Source organism: Pantherophis guttatus, chromosome 15 (assembly GCF_059756535.1).
Source record: "Pantherophis guttatus breed Tessera chromosome 15, ASM5975653v1, whole genome shotgun sequence".
NCBI lineage: Eukaryota > Metazoa > Chordata > Lepidosauria > Squamata > Colubridae > Pantherophis > Pantherophis guttatus.
Window position 1 is genome coordinate 3,191,383 of NC_142077.1, and position 21,865 is coordinate 3,213,247.

A 21,865-nucleotide genomic window follows, 5' to 3' on the forward strand; every position below is an offset into this window, starting at 1 on the left:
AACGGTCACCCAAAGAGTTCATGAGGAGCAGGGGATTCTGGAGAAGTGGAGAAGAGGGACCGACGCAACCTCTGCGGAGGTCGAGAAAATGATTTTAGAGGCCTTCAACTCTAACGGCAACGAGGTCTCCTAGCTGGGGGAAGCAGATAAGACTTTCTCAACCCAACCGTGAGGATCTGAAGACTTTGCCAGTTCTCCGGCCTACTCAAAATTTCCGCTACCGATTCGCCAGAACCTGTCAGAACCTGCTGGATTTCACCCCTGCCCCACTCCCTTCTTGGGAATTGGTGAAGAGAACCTTCTAAGTTACAACTCCTCCATGAGTTGTAAATAGTCATTGATGGAGAGCTTGTATAACTTGTCAGCTTGCCAGACAGTTTTTTCAGGATGGAGGGCTGGAAGTCACACCAAAACCTTGACAAACATCAACAGATTGTTCTCTACATTCTTAGACCAGCTTCTGTTCTGTTGCCCCCCCCCGTCCCCCCCCCGCAAAAAAAGTCAATTCAACAGCTCTAGATGATAACAGCTTGTTACCTAGGATACATGGCCATGCAGTCTAAGCCACATCTCCGTTCCCAGAAAGAGTTCTTTGATTACTAAACTAAGGTTGGGATCTGCTTTCGATGCGACGGGGTTAACTGTGGGTTAGCGGGAACATCCTATTTGACGGGTAACTCACACAGGCTGACATCTTACGGCTTCATTGATGCGATATTAAGGGTCTGGAGATTTCTAAAGAAGAGCCAAGTGAGATTTCACCAATGCAAAGCCAGAGACAAATAATTATGTCAACTAAAAAAAAAAAAAAAGAAGAAGAAAAAAAAGAAAGCTATTTGATGAGCACATGTAAAAACATCAAAGAACTTGAAACTACGTAAATCAGAAGGCGATTAAGTGCTTCAATTTTTCAGTGGTAATTAGATCTTTTAATCCATCAATTGTGATAACTCTTAAGAGTCCTTGACAATTTGGAGGTATATAAATGTAAGAAATAACTATAGTAGGGGATGGCTATGAATGCCTTAGAACTGCAAAGCTTGTAGCATCCATCGGGCACCCTCTTTTTAGAGTAGAGTAGAGTAGAGTAGAGTAGAGTAGAGTAGAGTAGAATAGAATAGAATAGAATAGAATAGAATAGAATAGAATAGAATAGAATAGAATAGAATAGAATAGAATAGAATAGAATAGAATAATCTCCAGTAATGTTTGCTGGAGAGCAAAGAATAGAGTAGAGTAGAGTAGAGTAGAGTAGAGTAGAGTAGAGTAGAGTAGAGGAGTGGAGTGGAGTGGAGTGGAGTGGAGTGGAGTGGAGTAGAGTAGAGTAGAGTAGAGTAGAGTGTAGAGTAGAGGAGTGGAGTGGAGTGGAGTGGAGTGGAGTGGAGTGGAGTAGAGTAGAATTGAAATGAAATGAATTGAATTGAATTCTTTATTGGCCAAGTGTGATTGGACACACAAGGAATTTGTCTTTGGTGCATACGCTCTCAGTGTGTACATAAAAGAAAAGATACGTTCGTTAAGAATCATAAAGTACAACACTTAATGATAGTCATAGGGAACAAATAAGCAATCAGGAAACAATCAATATCAATATAAATCAGAAGGATGCAGCAACCAGTTACAGTCATGCAGTGGGAGGAGATGGGTGATAGGAACGATGAGAAGACTAATAGCAATAGTAGTGCAGATTTAGTGAATAGTTTGACAGTGTTGAGGGAATTAGTTGTTGAGCAGAGCGATGGCGTTCGGGGAAAAAACTGTCCTTGTGCCTAGTTGTTCTGGTGTGCAGTGCTCTATATAGCGTCGTTTTGAGGGTAGGAGTTGAAACAGTTTATGTCCAGGATGTGAGGGGGTCTGTAAATATTTTCCCAGCCCTCTTTTTGACTCCTGCAGTAAAGAGGTCCTCAATGGAAGGCAGGTTGGTAGCCATGATTTTTTCTGCAGTTCTACAGAATAATGTGATTATTTGGTCTATCCCCAAATGGCTGCCGTGCTTAGGGTGCCACAAATACTTATTATGCCAGTGGGAACCCGGCAGTAAGTAATTGCGGTCTCAGAGCTGGTGTTTTCCTGTGCTGTGCCAGGCAACTCCCTATTTAAACTGGCTTAATTAAAAGATCCTTTGAGAAAGTAAAATGGGTCGGGGAATATGATGTCTAAGGGTATGGCTTAGTCTTGGCTTGGTGTGTGACTGGAGTTTGAGGCAGCTGCGATGTGTTCAAGGAGACCAGCATTGGGCCAACGAATGATGGTGCGGGATAATAAGAATTTTTCTTAGAACAGAATAGAGCTGGAGGGGATCTTGAGGCCTTCTAGTCCAGCCCCCTACTCAAGCAGCAGAACCTATGCCATCTCAGACAAGTAACTGTCTAGTGTGTTAGGAAATGACTATTACCGAACTTGTTGGGTTGGCCATCTATAAACCATCAATATAGCTTTAAGATTGCTGTATTGCATCACACTGCGTCCTGATTGGTTAGCTCTGTAGCCAATGTCCTTAAGAGGGAGCTAGAAACATGGTTTGTTCTCTTTGCTGATCTTGCTCTCTGATATCTCTGTATGCTACTTTTTGCAAATCCAGAAGAACTGTTTATTGTGAATGACTACGACGACTGGTAAGAAGACTTTGTTATTGGATTATCCCTGGACTGTCGTTTTGGCTATCTCCTGCTTTACATGTGTATGACCTGGACTGTTTAGTGTACTGTGCCTTACTGTTTCCTGAAAGTAAACACAACTCAGTGTCTCTGTGTGTTGACTGTGTTTATTCGTAACTACTCTCAATCGCTTTCATGTGCACACCCTTGCTACTCAAGGGTTACTCTGTGAATTCCTTAACACGGTGTCTTCTTAAAAACCTCCAGTGAATTAAGAAGATACGGAAGATTACCAAACACGGAATCTATTTTATCAGAGGTTGGGAAAAAAGAGGTGGCGATTAAGAACGGAATATGTATTGTTAAGCAAATCGAATACCCGGACAACACGAGGTGTATTAAGCACTAAGAAATGTAATTAATAAAAAATTAATAATAGTTATAAAAAACCTCCAGTGATGGAGCCACCCACGATTTCTGGGAAGGAAGCGAATATCTGAGAATAAAGATAGAGAATAAAGTTTGTTCAGTGTTTCTGGTCGCTCAGCGATATCCCTCCAGGAAGGCGTAAAGACCTTCTACCAAGCACCCACAGCGAGTGAACTTCGGCTGTGTAGACAAAGGAAACTTGGGAACACAAAGGAGGAGTACACCCCACGCCTTGGGAAAGAGAAAATAATGCACAAGGGGTTGTCGTAGGTGTCCCAAATGGGGCAGCCATGTGACATTTGGGTCCCTGCTGAAGGGAACTGCTTGTCCGTATCTGTCTCTGAGCCCACCTTCGGGGAAAGGCCCGGAGAAGGGCGAACAAAGAACTTGATTCAATGCCCCAGCTTCAGTGGGGCCTCCGATGGAGCCTTGTGCCTACACACATCACTCTTTGTAAGCAAAGCGCTGAGAAACCTCCCTGTGTCCCCCCCCCAAAAAAGCCACCATTTCTGCAACGCATTTTCTCTCTCCAGATATAGCAGTAGCCCTTAGACTTATATACCGCTTCACAGTGCTTTCCCGCCCTCTCAAAGTGGTTTAAAGAGTCAGCCTATTGCCCCCAACAATTTTGAGTCCTCACTTTACCCACCTAGGAAGGACAGAAGGCTGAGTTAATCTTGACCTTGTCAGGATCGAACTCCTGGCAGCTGGCAGAGTTCACCTGCAATACTGCATTCTAACCACTGCGCCACTACATTATGTCTGTCTGTCTGAGCAAAATGTTTGTTAAATGAGTTTTGATCCCTTTGACGAATTCTCTTGACAAACTGATTCAGTGGATCGATCGCGGCCATTGTTAAATGAAGAATACAATCGTCACGTTGGGATCTGGTTTCCCTATTTTACGTTGTTTGTCGGAAAGCCGCAAAAGGGGATCACGTGACCGGGGGGGGAATGCTGCAAACCTTCATAAATATGAACCAACTGTCAAGCGGCTGAATGTTGACCACAGAGCGCTGCAACGGTCGTAAGTGTGAAAAATGATCACAAGTCACATTTTTCAGTGTGCCATTGCAACTTTGAACGGTCGCTACCTGTTTCCCCAAAAATAAGACCCAGCCGGAAAATAAGCCCTCGCATGATTTTTCAGGATGCTCGTAATATAAGCCCTAACCCCCAAAATAAGCCCCAGTTGTCAGCCAAATGGATGCATTTAGTACCGTATTTCCCCCAAAATAAGACCTAACCAGAAAATAAGCCCTAGTGCGTCTTTTGGAGCAAAAATTAATATAAGACTCGGTCTTATTTTGGGGGAAATACGTTAAATGTTGCAAGTCAAGGACTCTCTGTATATATTCCATCTGAAGTGTCTACGATCGTACTATCTCTTTTAAATCCCTTCCAATTCAATGTACAACAAGGAGAAGAAATTCAACTGGGGATGAGGGCGAGCTTGGCCACGCTGCAAAAGTTGCAATTGAAAAAAAAGCACATTAAAAAAAAAAGAAAAGAAAGAAAAATAGCTGGAAATGGCAGCTAATGACTTCACCTGGCTTCGATTAGCTAAGTAAGAAGTGATCTTGGAGCTGCTCTTCAACTAATGAAGCCTCTGAAGGGAAGGAAGGCTTCAAAATTTAAACGTCGGCACATGCAGGTTTTGTGAGGTTCTTTTGCAAACCATCCACAGCGCTGACTTTGTGACTGCACCTGTCAGGCTCTTTAACGCCTTCAAATTGCAACCAAACAGGTTGTCGACTTCCACGGCAAACGCTCCTCGGCCAGAGAGAATCAAAGTACTGTCCTACCTACAGGCTTAGCCTCCGATGCTCTTTTATGTTTTGTGTACAATTTTCGTGACAGGTCAACGCAGCTAAGTCTGTGCTGTTTCCTTCACACACACACACATACACCCCGGGGGTTACTGCTACTCATAAACAATCATTTTAGACTGGAATGTTTAAAAGGCAACCTAGCAGACAGGGCTATTATTCCAAAACTCGGCAAAGGGCAGCCGCAATGTGGATGACACATCTCGAACGCATGTCTCTGCTTAATCCCAAGTTACCTAATTTAACTTCTTGTCTGAAAACTTCTAGTCTAGGAATTGATTCGGAGATTTTCATCTGTTGACACAACTCTTCCTTCCTGGTTGCTCCGAAATTCCGATCGCTTCTCTGACCGTAATCCTCCTTTCCTCTAATTCCCCCTTCCAAATGGAAGTATTAGCGTACTTAAGAACAGGATCCGCTTTAAAAGAAAAATAAAACCTGCAGTTACCTATGCTGGGAAAGGCCCAAATGAAGCCTGACTAGGTGGCTCAGTGGCTAAGACTCTTTCTAGTTTAAGAATGTTTAAGGTAAAGGTAAAGGTTCTCCTCGCACATATGTGCTAGTCGTTCCCGACTCTAGGGGGGCGGTGCTCATCTCCGTTTCAAAGCCGAAGAGCCAGCGCTGTCCGAAGACGTCTCCGTGGTCATGTGACCGGCATGACTCAACGCCAAAGGCGCACGGAACGCTGTAACCTTCCCACCAAAGGTGGTCCCTATTTTTTCTATTTGCATTTTTTACGTGCTTTCGAACTGCTAGGTTGGCAGAAGCTGGGACAAGTCACAGGAGCTCACCCCGTTACGCGGCGCTAGGGATTCGAACCGCCGAACTGCCGACAAGCTTGTTCGATCGACAAGCTCAGCGTCTTAGCCACTGAGCCACCTCGTCCCCACAAGAATGTTTTTACTAGGGGTAAAAAAAAAATCCTTAGTAAACCAAGGTTTTTGGCCTGCACAAAGCCTTGGGGCCACGGAGAGGGAAGTGTATCACAGGCGCGCTCAGCTTCTTCAAAGAAAGGGCAGTTTAACTTCCAGGTAGATATAGGGAGGGGGAAATAGTGTGGGAACAGATGGAAAGAAAAAAAGGCACAGAAAATGCAGAGGCATGGGAAGAGCCAAGAAGGGAGACACAGCGGAAGGCAGGAAGAATTTAGTTCCAATGAGATACCCTAAAAATAAAAAATGAAGGGTACATCCAGTGGTGGAGATTGCGGGTGGACCTGCCCAGGCGCTATGCCGTCCTGTTTAGCCACATTTTCAAATCTGTGCGCAAGCGCGAGCAAAGCACATGCACGGAAAACCGGGTGCATGCACTGAAGGTGCGCGTGTGAAGCAAACATGCACACGGCGAACCGGTGGTAAAAATATGTGAAACACACCTCTGCATACATCAATAGAAAACGCGCCCACGGTTACCAAAGTTGAACATTGAACCGTGAGGCCAGGATAGGAGGTACCAGAATCTGGCTGGCCAAAAAATCCACCCAAGAAATATTAAAACTCTCTTCGCAAAACCCGGTGTATTTTTGGAGCTCAAATTTGTTCGCCAAAATGGGAAGGCGGTAACAGCTTCCTTGCTTTCTTAACTGACATTCTTTCTTTGTTGTTTCTTCGGGTTACGTAGCTGAAAGTCAATTTTGTCTCAGCGATGGGCGAAAGACGTTAAGAAGAGAGCACAGGAACTGCCAGATGGCTGCGCTTAAGATGCTGTACTCCAGTCTGTGAGCAGACATAGATATATGGTTTTATGTAAAACAGGTTTAGTTCATTGGGAAGCACCAGTCGAGCATCAAAAGGGCAGAAGCTCCTGGATCAAAGATGGGATATGGCTGAAGCTACCCCTGACTTGGCCTTCTCATTAATCCCACAGCTGTTGAAGCGTGCTAGATTATAACTGCGGGGCGAAAATGTGTCACGGGAAGAGAGAAAACATTTATTTCAGAAGAGGGATAATTGGAAGCTGCAGAGATGTTGAGATCCCGGGGTTAAAGAAGTGCTCCGGAGCAGGTGCGGTGATGCTCGCCAAACCTGTGGGTGCCTCCTTGAAAAAGCTGGGTGTTTGGGATACAGAGACACCGACGGGATGTTTATCTCTCTTCCGAAGTTCGGTCGGACATCTCCGTCACTCCAATGGGCGTTTTCCTGAAAAGACTCAGCTTGTTTACTGACCAGCGGCGATCTCCTTGCCCATGTTTGGCTTAACAGCTGCCACACTAGCAAGATCGATGCTAGACCAAACAACACTATGAGGATCATAAGCGGTTGCACAAGTCCATGTATTTGCCATATGCTAAATACTGTAATTTTTGGAGTATAAGACGCACAGGAGTATAAGATGCACCTTAGTTTTGGGGGAGAAAAATAAGAAAAAAGCTGATTGGCGGGTGGATCGGCCTCCCGGAATACCCCCAATCAGCTGTCTCCAGAGGTGAATTTTAGGAACAGGTTCCTTGGTTGTGAGCTCTGTGCCTTGCTTTTTTTTCTGCCTCTGAAAGTCTCCAAAACAGAGCTTCAGGAAAAAAAGCCTCTGAAACTTTTTGGAGGCTTTTTTTTCTGAAGCTCTGCTTTGAGGCTTTTTTTCTGAAGCTCTGTTTGGAGGCTTTTTTTCTGAAGCTTCGTTTCAGAGGCTTTTTTCAAACTCTGAAACCTCCGTTTGAGAGACTAGGTGGGGCTACATCTGGAGTATAAGATGCACCCAGATGTTCACCCTCTTTTTTGGGGGAAAAAGGTGTGTCTTATACTCCGAAAAGTACAGTAAATAAATCTTTGCCCATGCCTACTCCGAAGCATCTGCTCGGCTTCAAAAGTACAGAAGCACGGACCATCCCTGCGGGGCTGCCTTCCTGTGGGCTGAGACAAATGAGACAGAGGCAATGTCGTACGAACGGAACATAAAAACACAGTTACTAAAAACTGGTTAGAGAGACACGGCGAGCCCTAAAATTTACCACCTGGCGCGTGGAAGGCCAAAAGGGAGGGCTCCTAAGACAAAAAACCTCGCGGCCCACCTCTGCGCTTGGAGGACCTCTTCATTTCTCACCCAGAGAGGATGCTCGGCTGCATCCCTTCTGCAGTCAGTTTCCATGGCAACCTCCACTTCAATGGAGCATTGTCGGGTTTTAAAGGAACAGAGGAGGGGACTTCGAAACGAAGTAAACGTGCTCGCATAGGCCTTTCCTCTACCAGTGGCCTCACGGTGTGGAAGTCACTTTTCGTGGACTGCGTAAACTGCCCAGCGCCTTTCAACTTTCTCTCCGCTTTTGCAAATAGATAGAAGCCCAGGATCTAAAAAGTATGTGACTTCCCTTAAAAAGCTCTCCTATTAAAACAGGGTGGCATGCTGAATCCTCAAGAATGCTCTATTGCTGTTAATTTTGAGCAATTTATACTACACTGAAGTTTTATTTAGGAAAAAAAGGATAACTGGCTTATTGCAAATGCACAGTGGACGGAAACAATAGAAATCCTTTTCAGTTTATCAGCACAATTTTCTAAGGCCCCGTTTCTCTCGATATTGGATTTTACCAACCCGTGCGCGTGTTTCGGTTTCGCATCGCAGGTTTTCCTAGCGGACACACACAGCCGCCTCCGATATAAATAATTTAATAATAATAATAATATATTGTTCTCCATTGTCTTCGTTTCCCAACACAACTTTTAAAATATAGATGCATCATATGGTACTCAATTTTCCCAAGATCATCTATCTATCTATCTATCTATCTATCTATCTATCTATCTATCTATCTATCTAAGGCTTCTCTCACGAATCGATTCTTGGTGCAGATTTTTGACTTGGAAAAAGAGGGCGCTGTAACATACCTCAATATTATTGCCTGAGTCAACAACAAAATTTAATTTGGCCAGATCTGATTACAGGGAGTCGTTGACTTATGATCATAATTGGGACCTAGAATTTTCATTTCTAAGCAAGTCGGTTGGTCAGGTGGAATTGTGCCCGGTTTTATGACTTTTTTTTGCCATGGTTATTAAGCAAATCACAACAATTGTTGGGTGAAATAAGCAAAACCAGCTTTCCCCCCCATTGACTTTGCTGGTTAGAAGCCAGTTAGGAAGTTAGGTGATCGCAGTTACTACTATTGCCACCTATAATGTACCTCTGCATTTTGGTTTTTCTTGCCTAAATGTAGAAACTTCCTTTTTTCCACCATTTAAAATTCAAAGGCAACTCCAACTTGAACGAAGACCCAGGTGAGTGAGAGATGGAATTGTTCTGTTTTACCTGGAGCTTCGGGCTGTCTCTATTAGGAAGCAGCAGGTAAGTTCAAGCGCCTTTAGCGAGGTGCTTCTAGAAGTTGTCTTAATGCTCTTTTCTTGGAAGAGCGTGCAAGACCTCAATAAAGAAAGGTCAGCCGCCATAAAAACGGATTAAAGTTGCTGGATCATAAAGAGGAGTGTTCATCTCTTTGCATGCGGCCACTGCCTTTTTTGAGCCTGGATATGTCTAACCAGAACAAGCAGGTTTTTGAGATTACAGTCAGAGGGCGAATCCGGAAAGTTAAGTTGGGTACGTCTCTAAAAACCAAACCTAACAATATTGGGATCGGCAGCCACGCTGGGCGAGAAAATTATTGGATAAATCCCTCAGCTGCACAAATAAACTTCTTTATTATCGCTCGCCGCGTTATTTGCCAGCCGGAGTTCTTATCAGGAAACGAAAACAAAACCTTGAACTGTCTTCCAGAGATTCTCAGCTATCAAGAAGTGTGAGATTAAAAATAATAATAATAATCCTGCAGACTTATTTACTGCCGACAAGTTCCACGGATTTTTTCCCTGTGATATAAATTCCTTGGTCTGCAAAATCAGGTCAAGCTGTACTATAAATAAATAATAAATAACTTTATTGTCATTGTACGTGTATACACAGTATACCCGCACGACAAAATTCACTTAACACCCAAAGATCAGGTCCAACACACATAACAATCCCCAAAAACCCACCCACCCACCACAATTCTCCACCCCTAAACTACCCAAACATCCACACAACAGACCAAGTAATACTTCCAACAGCTCACTGATGGTGGTCCTTTAGTTCTTGGTTGAGTGCAATTATAGCTCTGGGATTAAAAACTATTCAGAAGACGTGTGGTCCGAGTTTGAATTGTTCTGCATCTTCTGCCGGAATGCAACAGTCCAAAAAGATTGTAAGCAGGATGGGAAGAGTCTCGGAGAATGTTGTGCAACTTTCTCAAACAGCGAGATTCGAAGATGTCGTCCAGGGTTGGTAGCTGGAGTCTGATGATATTCTGGGCAGTTTTAATGATTCTCTGTAGAGCTACAGAGCTGCTCCCATATCATGCAAGAATGTCGTATGTCAGGACGCTCTCAATGGTGCTGCGATAGTAGGACAGAAGGAGATGCTGAGATAGATATATTTTCCTGAGCATTCTCAGGAAGTACAACCTCTTCTGTGTCTTCTTCACAAGCATGTTAGCATTCATAGTCCATGAGATGTCCTCCGAGATATAAATGCCCAGAAATTTAAAACTATTATACCATCATCACCAGTGGTGGGTTTTATGTATTCTTACCACCAGTTTGCCCTGTGTTCGCACACTCGCTTTGTGTGTTAGCTTTCCATGCGTGTGCTTTGCTCGCGCACGGGTCTTTTGCTCATGCGCCCGGCCGCGAAAACGTGGCTAAATAGGACGTCTTTACGCTGGGACGGGTGAGCGGGCCCACTTGCGATCTCCGTGACGAACTGGCTGAATACCACCAGTGATCATCACCCTCAGTAGAGGTCCCAGCTTCTTAGCGTCTTCAGGTCGGCCCTACTCTGAGGCAGCTCTGAAGAACACAGGAGCGTGTCTCTTAAATTAAAATATATAGAAAATCGGCGTCTCCGCAACCATGCCTAGACTTTATTTTGCTTTTTTAAAGAGCTTCGTTCCGACCGTCCAACTCCTACTTGTTTGGGAAGGTTGACCAAAGAGGTATTATTGTTGGGTTCTTGGTGTTCTCCAAGATTGGTGGTCCTTCTTGTAGTTGATTTTGTTAACTTGAGCTGCATGTGGTAGCTGCTACTACTGGGACGGTAGTTTTCTTGGGAATTACGGTGGGTAGTCAAATATAATATGACCTGAAATCGAACGAGATTTTGAAGCTCTCACCAACATTTTAGGCAGCATCTAAGATGTGCCGTAGAATCTATAAATTTCTGACTCCTTAGAATAGGCTAGGGTAACAGAATTGGATGATGTAATGAAGGATGGAACTGTCTGGGAACCGATGCTCTAAATTTAGAAAGTGTCTGCTCCCAGATCCTTACTTTGCCGTTTCCTAGCCTTTTATTAAAATCACCCTGTCTCAAAACACTGGTTTATCCATCAGACTTTAAAATGAGATTTAGTACCTATGAGGCAATCTGCCCAATGTTGTCTTTTAACGACCCCGTAATTTCTCGCATCAGGGTGGAGTCGGGGCAACTGAATGGAGCTGAGTGTTTACTGGCCGGATGCCTTTCCTGTCACCGATGCGGAGTTTTTGCTGTTGGTATATTCTCTCATTGTGCAAAGAGAGAGAAAGATCTGCCTCTACCTAGGATCGAACTCACAGCCTCCTGATTGTGAGGCGAGAACTCCACCTCTAAGCCACCGCACCACTCAGTGAGGCAATTTGCCCAATGAACGTTGTTATTTCCGGCTCGGGGTCTCCGTTCTACATCGTAACAGAAACCAAGCAACAGCCTTGGGTACATAGGAAGCAAAACCAGAGAATTCACTGAGCTACCAAATGCAACAACTACAACAAAATTACAGACAGCGGCACCACAAAAAAAACAAAAAAAAAAAGTTAATATCTAGGAAATAATCTGGGTAAAATCAGCACACAGAGCTATGGATTGTACAGATTTACCTGAGTGTAAACTCCAATATAAATTGAGTAAGTATACCTGGCCTAGGATTATATGATATAAAATTATGCAATTGTGAAACTAAAAGCTTCAAAAAATGACAAACGTCTGCAGAAGAGAATAAAAATGCCATAATTGGGGAGAAGCAAGTGAGGAACCATTAGCTGTGAGTAAGCTGTGAAAAGTATAGTAAACAACACTCTGGTAAAATCAGAACAGCCTTGCTGAGTCAGGCCTAAAGCCGATTATAATGTCTACTCCAAATCTACATCAACCAGATTCCAGTGATGTACAAGTGTAACATTATACTATAAATTAATGGGATATTGGTTAATACATCCCTTTACTTTCCCACGTTCCAGGGCCAAAAATATGCTGTATATAACCAAAATGTCATCCTAAAAAAGAAAGAAAAAAAGAAAGGATGTTTCTATATTATTGTTGCATATATATATATATATATATATATATATATATATATATATATATATATTAGATATATATATTAGATATATATATTAGATATATATATTAGATATAAATCCACCGACTGCAGATTTTACTCAATCAATTCTGACTGCAAGAAGAACTAAAAAGAAAGCAGAGGAAGAAGAAACGGAATGGAGTATTCTGGAAAGGGGCACAACGAACTGCAATGATGAATGTTTGTTGATTTGTATGCCACTTTTCGGCCCCGAAAAGTAGCAGATGACGAAACCAATTGTAAATACAATATTCGTAACACACACACAAAGACACATGTATCTCACAGAGGCGCACCTAAAAACCAGAAGCGAGGTGGAATTCATCCCGGCGGAAGGAAAAACGTTAGTCGCACATTAGAGCAAAAAATCTAGACGAAACAACAGACACTACAATATCTGCACAGCTGGCTGGGGAATTCTGGGAGTTGAAGTCCACCCCACCTTACAAGGTTGAGAAACAACTGCCTAAGGAACAGCTGGAAGGAGGACCTTCTCCGAGCCATGTGGCACCGCAGGGAAGGTTCTGCTTTAACGTCCCAGATAAATTGCGCCTGGATGCTACGTTATAGTGATGAATGGTCCTGAGTGTGCGTGAACAATATTTTTATATCCTGCACAGAGTCAGCTTCTTCGACCTGCTTCTGAGCTTGTAGAATCTCTTGAGGAATTACTCAAACCGTGATAAATTACGGGCGGTTGAGAAATAACACGAGCAAGCCATTCTGTTCCAATCAATTTTTTTGGGGGGGGATGCAATCCTATACCCCAGGATTCCATAGCCCGCCGTGGAATGCAGGAACATGGGCTGTTAATTCACAGGCACAGGGCAGCCCTTGACTTAACGACCACGACGGAGCCCCAATTTTCTGTGGCTAAGCGAGAACGGTTGTTAAATGTATTTTGCTTACGCGTTACAAACTTCCTTGTCGCGGTCACGTTAAGCTGTTAAGTTAGCAATACAGCAATTCGGTGAGTCTGGTGAATCCCCACTGAATTTGCAGGCTGGGAGGTCGTAAAAAGGGGACCTTGTGATCATCCCGGGATACGGCGACCGTCATAAATACAAGCCAGTTGCCTGAATTTCAATCACGTGAGCGTGGGGGGGGGGACGCTCCAAAGGTCGTTAAGCGTGATAAATCGTCATAAGTTGCTTTTTTTCAGTGCCGTCGTAACTTCGAACGGTCACTAAACGAATGGTTGTAAGTCAAGGACTACCTGTCTTTCCAGACCTAAAGGATCATCTGTTATCTCTGTTGACCTCCAGTGAGAGGTTAAAAAAAAAAAAGCAAATTGATTTAATGCCAGAAATGCTTCCTCGTATTTTTCCTCACCCGGATTAAAAACAACAACAAAACACAACAACAGTAATATGGGCGTAATATCGAAACTGATTTACCTATCGTAATGACGTTCGTGGAAAGGAAGGAGCGTGGATGCACGTCCTTTCGGGGTGAGAAGCCGTCCGGTTGTCCCAAATCAGGAAGCATCTTGTCCGAAGTCATCCCACGTCGCAGGTTATGATTTGGTGCCTCTCGAGCTTTGAAAAAGGGATGCATTTATAGAAAGATCTTCAGTCCTGCCCAATCTTTAGGCCACGGTCACAAGAAAGAGACAAAGTCTGTTCTTTGACCCATATTTGTCCGGTACTTTTCCCTTCAGTTTGATAACAGCTGCCCGAGTCATCAATCCTTTCTACAGTTCTGATCTGTAAAAGTCTTTAATAATAGTAATAACTCAAGATAAGGGATTTACGGTTTTCTGCCACTAAGTCAGTCTCCTTTATGCAGTTCCCGTTCAACCTCTGGATTCAGCTTCTCTCTTCTTTTCGCTTTTTTTCAGGATCCCAAGAGATCCGATCAGTGCCTTCGGTCACAATCCGTACGTCAGGAAAAGTACCAGACGGGGCGGAGAATGAAGTTCATATCCATATCGTCTCTCAAAGCGGGGAAACTTCCCGTCGTCGTGTTGCATTTGTGTCGTCTGGATCTTTCTTTAGGAGTTGGTAAATCAGCTGAGGGAGAAAAACAAGGTATGATTAGCAGAGTACTTTCTTCTTCCATTCTATGACATTCAGCGGAAACATGAGAAATATCTATTTTGACAGCTTCTACAACAACTGAGATTAAAGACGTGATGTGCTTGTCACATTATCCTGAGAATTTTTGATCTAACTTTTTTTTCTCCAGCCTACTTACTGTGTTTCCCCAAAAATAAGATCGGGTCTTATATTAACTTTTGCTCCAAAAGATACATTAGGTCTTATTTTCTGGATAGGGCTTATTTTTGGGGAAATAAGGTACTAAATGCGTCCGTTTGGCCGATGATCTGAACTGGGGCTTATTTTTAGGGTAGGTCTTATATTACGAGCATCCTGAAAAATCACGCTAGGGCTTAATTTCTGGTTAGGGCTTATTTTTGGGGAAATACGGTACTAAATGCATCTGTCTGGTTGATGATCTGAACTCGGGCTTATTTTGGGGGTAGGGCTTATATTACGAACATCCTGAAAAAATCACGCTAGGGCTTATTTTCCGGCTGGGGCTTATTTTTGGGGAAACAGGGTATATGGTGAAGTTATGTAATGATTTGGCTGGTTATTCAAACTTCCGAACTGGTTTAGAGGGGAAAAAAAGTTCATCAGAATCGATTCACATCTAATCTTATTCATCCATTCAGTCTGGTTCGCCCTGATTTAATGACTCAATGAATTCACTTTTCAAATGATTTCACTTTTTCTTTGATTTGAGGAGTCAAGTATTTTCCTTCAATGGTTGACATTCTGATGGGATGGGAACAGGGTTAGTTTGAAATGAAAACCACCATCAATAATTTTCTGCCCTGAATTTGACTAGCCTTCCGTGTCCGTGCAAGGACATTCTATTTTTCAAATGACAAAAATTTTCCCTTCCCTCTACTACCTCCCACAAATTTACCATAAATAAAGTTGCTATTATCATCTAAGCAAAATACTTTTCTCGATTACTCACCAAAGCCCTAAATATTCCTTAATATAGCTTTTTTTTTAAAAAAAAGGTGGGGGGAAATGGGTGTAGAAAACATTACAGGGGGTCCTTGACTTATGACCGCAACGGAGCCTAAAATTTTTGTTGCTAAGCGAGACATTTGTTAAGTGAGTTTTGCCCCGTTTTACGACCTTTCTTGCCACGGCTGTTAAGCGAATCACTGCAGTTGTTAAAGCTAGTTGCACGGTTGTTCAGTGAATCTGATTTCCCCAATGACTTTGGTGATCACATGACCCCGGGACACTGCGACAGTCATAAATGTGAATCAGTTGCCAAGCGTCTGACTTTTGACCATGGGGGATGCTGCAATGGTCGTAAATGTGAAAAATGACAATAGCAATAGCCCTTAGATTTATATACCGCTTCACAGTGCTTTACAGCCCTCTCCAAGCGGTTTACAGAGTCAGCTTCTTGGTCCCAACAATCTGGCTCCTCATTTTACCGACCTCGGAAGGATGGAAAGATGAGTCAACCTTGAGCCAGTCGGTCAGGATTGAACTCCTGGCAGTGGGCAGAGTTAGCCTGCAATACTGCATTCTAACCACTGGGAAGGAAGGAAGGAAGCTTCACAATGCTTTACACAATGCTTTACAGCAGGGGTGAAATGCTACCGGTTGCGGCCGGTTCGCACGAACCGGTAGGAAAAAATGCTACTGGTTCGCCGAACTGGTAGTACAAAATGTAAAAAAAAAAAAAGTTCCGACGATCAGCTGAGCGAAGCGCAATCGTTGGAACTTTTTTTCTTTTTTAGCATTTTTTAACTACCGGCTCGGGCAAATAGGTAGTAAAAAATGCTTTTAAAAAAGTAGAGCCTGGTGAGATTCGAACTGCCAAATTGCAGGCAGCCAGCAGAAGTAGCCTGTACTGCACTCTAACCACTGCGGCTCATGGTTGAAGGTCACTTTTTTTCAGTGCTGTTGTAACTTTGAACGGTCGCTAAATGAACCGTTACAAGGCGAGGACTTCCTACATGATTTTGTGGTAGCACTGCTGCATTTGTTTATTATACAGATACAGAGAAAGATTGTACCAAAAAACCCAGACCCTATTAATCAATCACAATATGGTTTATTGATTTTCTCCAAGAGAAAATGTTACCTTGCTTACGATTGTTCGAAGGTCATGAGTCAAGCAAATAAGGAAGCAGCTCAGGAAGAAAAAAGGCGACCGATTTAAACGTTTAATGTCATTTACATAATAAATGATTTTTTGATACGCCCTTCTTCCTGGAGAAAGTCTATCTGGCGGCTCACCCTTGGCACCAGCTTTATGGCATAAATGATCAACGCATCGATATATTTTCTTCTTTTTTTCTGCTTTACTGGGACCTCTATGAGCAAGGGAACAGTTTATTACAGAGGGGAAGCTGGGATACTCTCAAAAGAGGGTGACAAGAGCCGCAATTTTCCTGTTAGCGCTCCCTTCTTTTTTTTTACAAAAAAACCTGGCAAGACATTTGAGCTGATGTAAAAAAAAAACACACACACACACACACACAAAAAACCCGATCCCGTTCAAAGATACGAAGAACCGTCGGAGTATTGCACAACGGGCACTCCCTTTTGCAAGTTTTATTAAGTGCCGTAAAAAAAGAAGGACGCATGAATGAAATAACCTGTCTCTTGCCTGAGCAGGGGGTTGGACTAGATGACCTCCAAGTTCCCTTTCAACTCCGTTACTGTTATTGTCGGGGGTTTTATTTTCAGCCATTGTGTTCTAAATGAACACCTGACGTTGTTTCTTTTTAATAATGCTTTTTGAGCATTTCGGTTGCTATTTGTCCTCCTAGAATAGAATAGAATAGAATAGAATAGAATAGAATAGAATAGAATAGAATAGAATAGAATAGAATAGAATAGAATTAGAATTTTATTGGCCAATTGTGATTGGACACACAATATATTTGCCTTGGTGCAGCAGTCCTGAAGGCAAAGGTGAGAAGGGGGGAGAGAAATATTATAATAGCCGCATTGCATTGTAAAACACATACATACCTGGACCAAAATTGATCTATCATACAGGTTTAATAGCTGAATTACTGGCTCATTCTTAATTTTACTGCTTTGCTTACCTGTGTAAGCATTTATTGGGGTGTTTTTTTTTTTGCCAGCTATCAAAACATCTTTATTCCTTTCTTTTGCATTTCGCAATTCAGTCCCATTACATGTTTTATAAGCCACAGTTACCGGAAAGTCACCGTGATACTTATCTGTCCGTATAATTTTAGTTATCCATCAGAGAGACAGGGAGAAATGATCGTGGCTTGCAAGGAACAGGAGTTAAAGGAGGGAAGGGTGCTTTAAAGCAAAACAACGTAAGGTTTTTTAATATATACATTTAAATAATTGCAGGTTTATTTTCCTGCCTTCTGGCAAATGGCAAAGGACGTATTAAATATCTGTTGGTTTGATCCCCCCAAAAATGGGTCAGGCAGCACCAAAAAACAGACATAATTTTTCTTCCTAATGTTTTAGGATGTAATTTTTTTTCAGAGCAACCATTGTGTCTTTCCATCGGTTGCGACAGGAACTGACCGACAAGCTTGTTGTTCAAAACAGAGTCACTGACCCAGCAGGCTTTGGTGCTTAAGGCAAGCAAAAATTACTTTTCTTCTGGTTTTTCTTTTCCGGACAATTCTCAGCCAGCCAGGTGAAAAACAAGGGAGGAGCCCCATCAATCATTGCAACTCTGTAGGTCCGTCTTCTTTTCTTCTCTTGAATTTTTCCACTTTTAATTCAACGTCTTCGGAGAACTTACCTGTTGAACTCAACGCGTCAAATGGGGAGGGGACAAGGTCTCCAGAGACCCAAAGGTGTTTTAAACAAAAGGCAACTGGACTTTCTTCCCTACCCCCCCCCCCCCACTTAAAGACGTTTCGCTTCTCATCCAAGAAGCTTCTTCGGTTCCGACCGAATGACGGGGAAGCAGGATTTAAATTAAAGTTTAATTCAACTGATTAAAATTCACTGAATTCAATTTCAATGGAAGGATCCACCCTTCGGTCAGAACCGAGGAAGCTTCTTGGAGGAGAAGCGAAACGTCTTCAAGGGGAGGGGGCAAAAAAAAGACAGTCCAGCTGCCTTTTGGAAAAAGATACCTTTGGGGCAACCATGGACGATGGAGAAGCTTCAGAGAGAAGATCTCAAGAGGTTGACCTAGGACCGTGATGGCGAACCTCTGGCACGTGTACCAGAGGTGGCACGCTGAGCCCTCTCTGTGGGCACACACACCGTCGCCAGCTGTTCTTCTGTTTTTTGAAAAATGGCCCAAAACGGCCAAAAAATGGCCCGAAAAATGGTCCAGAAAATGGCCCAAAAAACGGCTGGAAAACAGTCCAAAAAAGGGCCTGAAAATGGCCCCAAAACAGCCTGAAAACGGCCCGGAAAATGGCCCAGAAAATGGCCCAAAAATGACCTGAAAACGGTCCGAAAACGGCCTGAAAAATGCCCCCCAAAATGGCCTGAAAACGGCCCAAAAAATGGCCTGAAAACGGTCCAAAGAACAGCTGGAAAACAGCCCCAAAACAGCCCACAAAATGGCTTGAAAATGGCCTGAAAACAGCCCAAAAAATGGCCAGGAAACGGCCTGAAAACACCGTGGAAAAATGGCCAAAAAAACAGGTATGTGTGGGTCGACCAGCTAGTCTTCGGATTTCCGGCACTCCAGCGGCCAAAAGGTTTGGCCAAAAAGGTTCGCCAACACTGACCTAGGAGAATATATCAGTTCCAACTTTTATTTTATTTTTTTTGAAAATCGCTGTAGTCAAGGCTTTGAGCTCTACCCACTCTGCAACATCCTAGGTCACACGCCGGTTTCCAGCCCGGTATTTTTACTCTGTTGTTGTTTTCCTTGACACTTCGCCATCCTTGCGCGCACTCGGAGCTCTTGTTTTGCAAAGCTGAAGTTCCTAGCTCCTCTGATAAATCCCTTTTGCGGTTCAGTTCCAGCATTATCTTATCGTAGCGGTTACCCAGCTGTGAGGGCACCGAGCACTGAAGGCCACGAGAAGGATTTTCAGCCACCAAAATCTTTTCCCAGTTTGCAAGGCCGACGGTTCGATTTAGAGCCACCGTGCTGGGAGTGGCTAAGAGACGCTGAGCTTGTCGATCAGAAAGCTCGGCTGGTTTGGCAGTTCGAATCCCTAGGACAGGCCTCCTGCCTGAGCAGCGGGGTCGGACTAGATGATCTCCAAAGTCCCTTCCAACACTTGTTATGTTACCCCAGCCGTCAATGAGTTGTCAGGAAGCTGCGACCGCGTCCCACTGATGCTCAGAGGACAGTAGAAGATTCCAGAGGTTGCAAAAGAAGTGGGGGGGGGGGGAACTTTGCAGAGTTTCCTGGGATTCTGCTCCATGGAAGAGGGAATTCTGGGATTTGAAGTTCACACGTGTTTAAAAGTTTCCAAGGTTGAGGGAAAAAAAGAATTTTTTTTTTCCCCTCAAGAACTACCTACACCGTCTCTTCCTGCTGGACTTCACTGCCAGTGCCACGATTGCTCTTCCTTTTTAACAGATAGACAGAGTAGGAAGGGACCTTCGAGGTCATCTAGTCCAACCCCCTGCTCAGGCAGGAGACCTATACTAGGGATTCGAACCGCCTGAACGGTCGACCTTTCTGATTGACAAGCTCAGCGTCTTAGCCACTGAGCCATCTAGTCAGGTCAGGCAGGATGCCGGAAGCTGTTCCCCCCCCCAAAAAAAATTATGGGTGGGGGCCAGCCAGGACCAAAATGATTACGTTTCTTTCCAATTCGCCTACGCTGACGTGTTATTAAAATTAAGAAAGCGCAATTATTCCGGCCAGGTATTTAAAGTAATTTCCCTCTCCCTGCCACAGTAAATATTGCTATTTGGACATTAATTTAGGGAAGCTTATACCTTCCTGCCTTCACAGATCGCAGGCGAGATTTTATTTATCTTCCTTACCCTACACTTCATTCCGAGCTAAAGAGTTCGGACTGCCATAATCTGTCTTTCTAGGGTTGGCAGTAAGTATGTTTTAAAATACAGTTATTACTTTGCTCGGTGAAAAACATAACAAACGATTATTTTTAAAAAAAGCACACAGACACACACACAATCTTGGCAAGCACAGGGAAAAAAATAAAAAACGCCAAGGAACGCCAACATTTTAAACCGTTAAAAAGGTTGAAAGCCTTTCCTGAAATGCTTTCGGTTCACGGAAAAGTCAAGAGCTTCCTTCGATGAGGGGGAGAGGGGGGGAAGAGGTTTTCACGGCAAAGATGCGAATTCGAAAGAGGGCCCAGGCAAGGCCTGCCGTGGGAGTGAGTTCCAGATTTAAACCATGACAAGGGTTCATCCTCAAATCCCACCGTGATAACAAGGGTTGACACGGAAATGTCGATCTCCCTCGAGAGACTGAGTTACAAAGGTCTTTTCCTGGACTTTTCACCTTTTTTGCCTTCACGCATACCCTGCGAGGTAGGCCACTGAAAGAGATAAACTAGGCGAGTCCAGCCAGGGTCTTTTGGGAGCTAAGAAGGTAAAGGTTCCCCTCGCACATATGTGCTAGTCGTTCCCGACTCTAGGGGGCGGTGCTCATCTCCATTTCAAAGCCGAAGAGCCAGCGCTGTCCCAAGACGTCTCCGTGGTCATGTGGCCAGCATGACTCAACGCCAAAGGTGGTCCCTATTTTTCTACTTGCATTTTTTTACCTGCTTTCGAACTGCTAGGTTGGCAGAAGCTGGGACGAGTCACGGGAGCTCACCCCGTTACGCGGCGCGAGGGACTCGAACCGCCGAACTGCCGACCTTTCGATCAACGAGCTCAGCGTCTTAAGCCACTGAGCCACCGCGTCCCCCTAATTTGGGGAGCTAAATGGCTCCCCAAATTTGGGGTTTCCCTGAATGGATCCTTTCTGGATCCTCTCTGGGTCAGAAGCCCAATGGCCGCGACTGGGGTACAGCTAGTACCACAACCGAGCCCAATATTTTCCGTCGTGAAGTGAGACATCGGTTGAGGGAGTTCTGCCCCCATTTTACGACCTGTCTGGCCCTCGGTTGTTAAGTCAATTGGCGCAGTCGATGGTACTAACCCGGTCATTAAGCGAATTTGCCTTCCCTGTGCTTGTCGGAAGGTCGAAAAAAAGGGGATTATGTGATCCCGGGATATTGCGACTGTCCTAATACAAGTCAGTTTCCAAGCATCTGAATTTTGTGATCACGTGACCGACCATGGGGATGCCGCAAAGGTCGTAACTGTGAAAAACGGGACCTAAGTCACTTTTTTTTCCAGTGCCTTTGAATGGTCACTAAATGAATCTTTGTAAATCAAGGACTACCTGTTATTGTTGAACCTTACACAGAAAGTTTCCTTTTTTCCCCCCTAGAAGTCTGCAGTCCTTTCCCAATTCTTCTTCTTCGGAACCCCTGAAGATTCTTCAAACTTGAAAAAAACCCCGAAAAAATTATCAGAAGCCGGGGCCAAGGAAAAAAAAACAACGTTATCGTCTTACCTCATCTCAACTTTGCTCTCTTCTCCTTCTTGGGTTTCCAGGCTCTCCCAGACTTCGAAAGGGCTGGCTTCTCAGAAGAAGAAGACAATGACGAAGAAGGAGGAGGAGAAGAAGAAGAAGAAGGTGGCAGGCCTGGCCTCTTCCCTGCAAAA

At 43.9% G+C, this 21,865-nt stretch overlaps 1 protein-coding gene across 2 annotated transcripts in view; it reads right to left on the reverse strand.

Annotated features, from left to right (window-relative positions):
* The window catches only part of PLCH2 (phospholipase C eta 2), a 182,161-nt gene that overhangs the window by 159,558 nt on the left and 738 nt on the right, over positions 1-21,865 (reverse strand). For both annotated transcript variants that reach the window (XM_087879286.1, XM_087879287.1), the window contains exons 2-3: positions 21,714-21,857; positions 13,613-14,227 (exon numbers count right to left, since the gene is read on the reverse strand). In XM_087879286.1, the coding sequence (XP_087735412.1) occupies positions 13,613-13,772 (160 nt within the window). In that variant the 5' untranslated portion in view covers positions 13,773-14,227; positions 21,714-21,857. The remainder of the gene's footprint in view (positions 1-13,612; positions 14,228-21,713; positions 21,858-21,865) is intronic.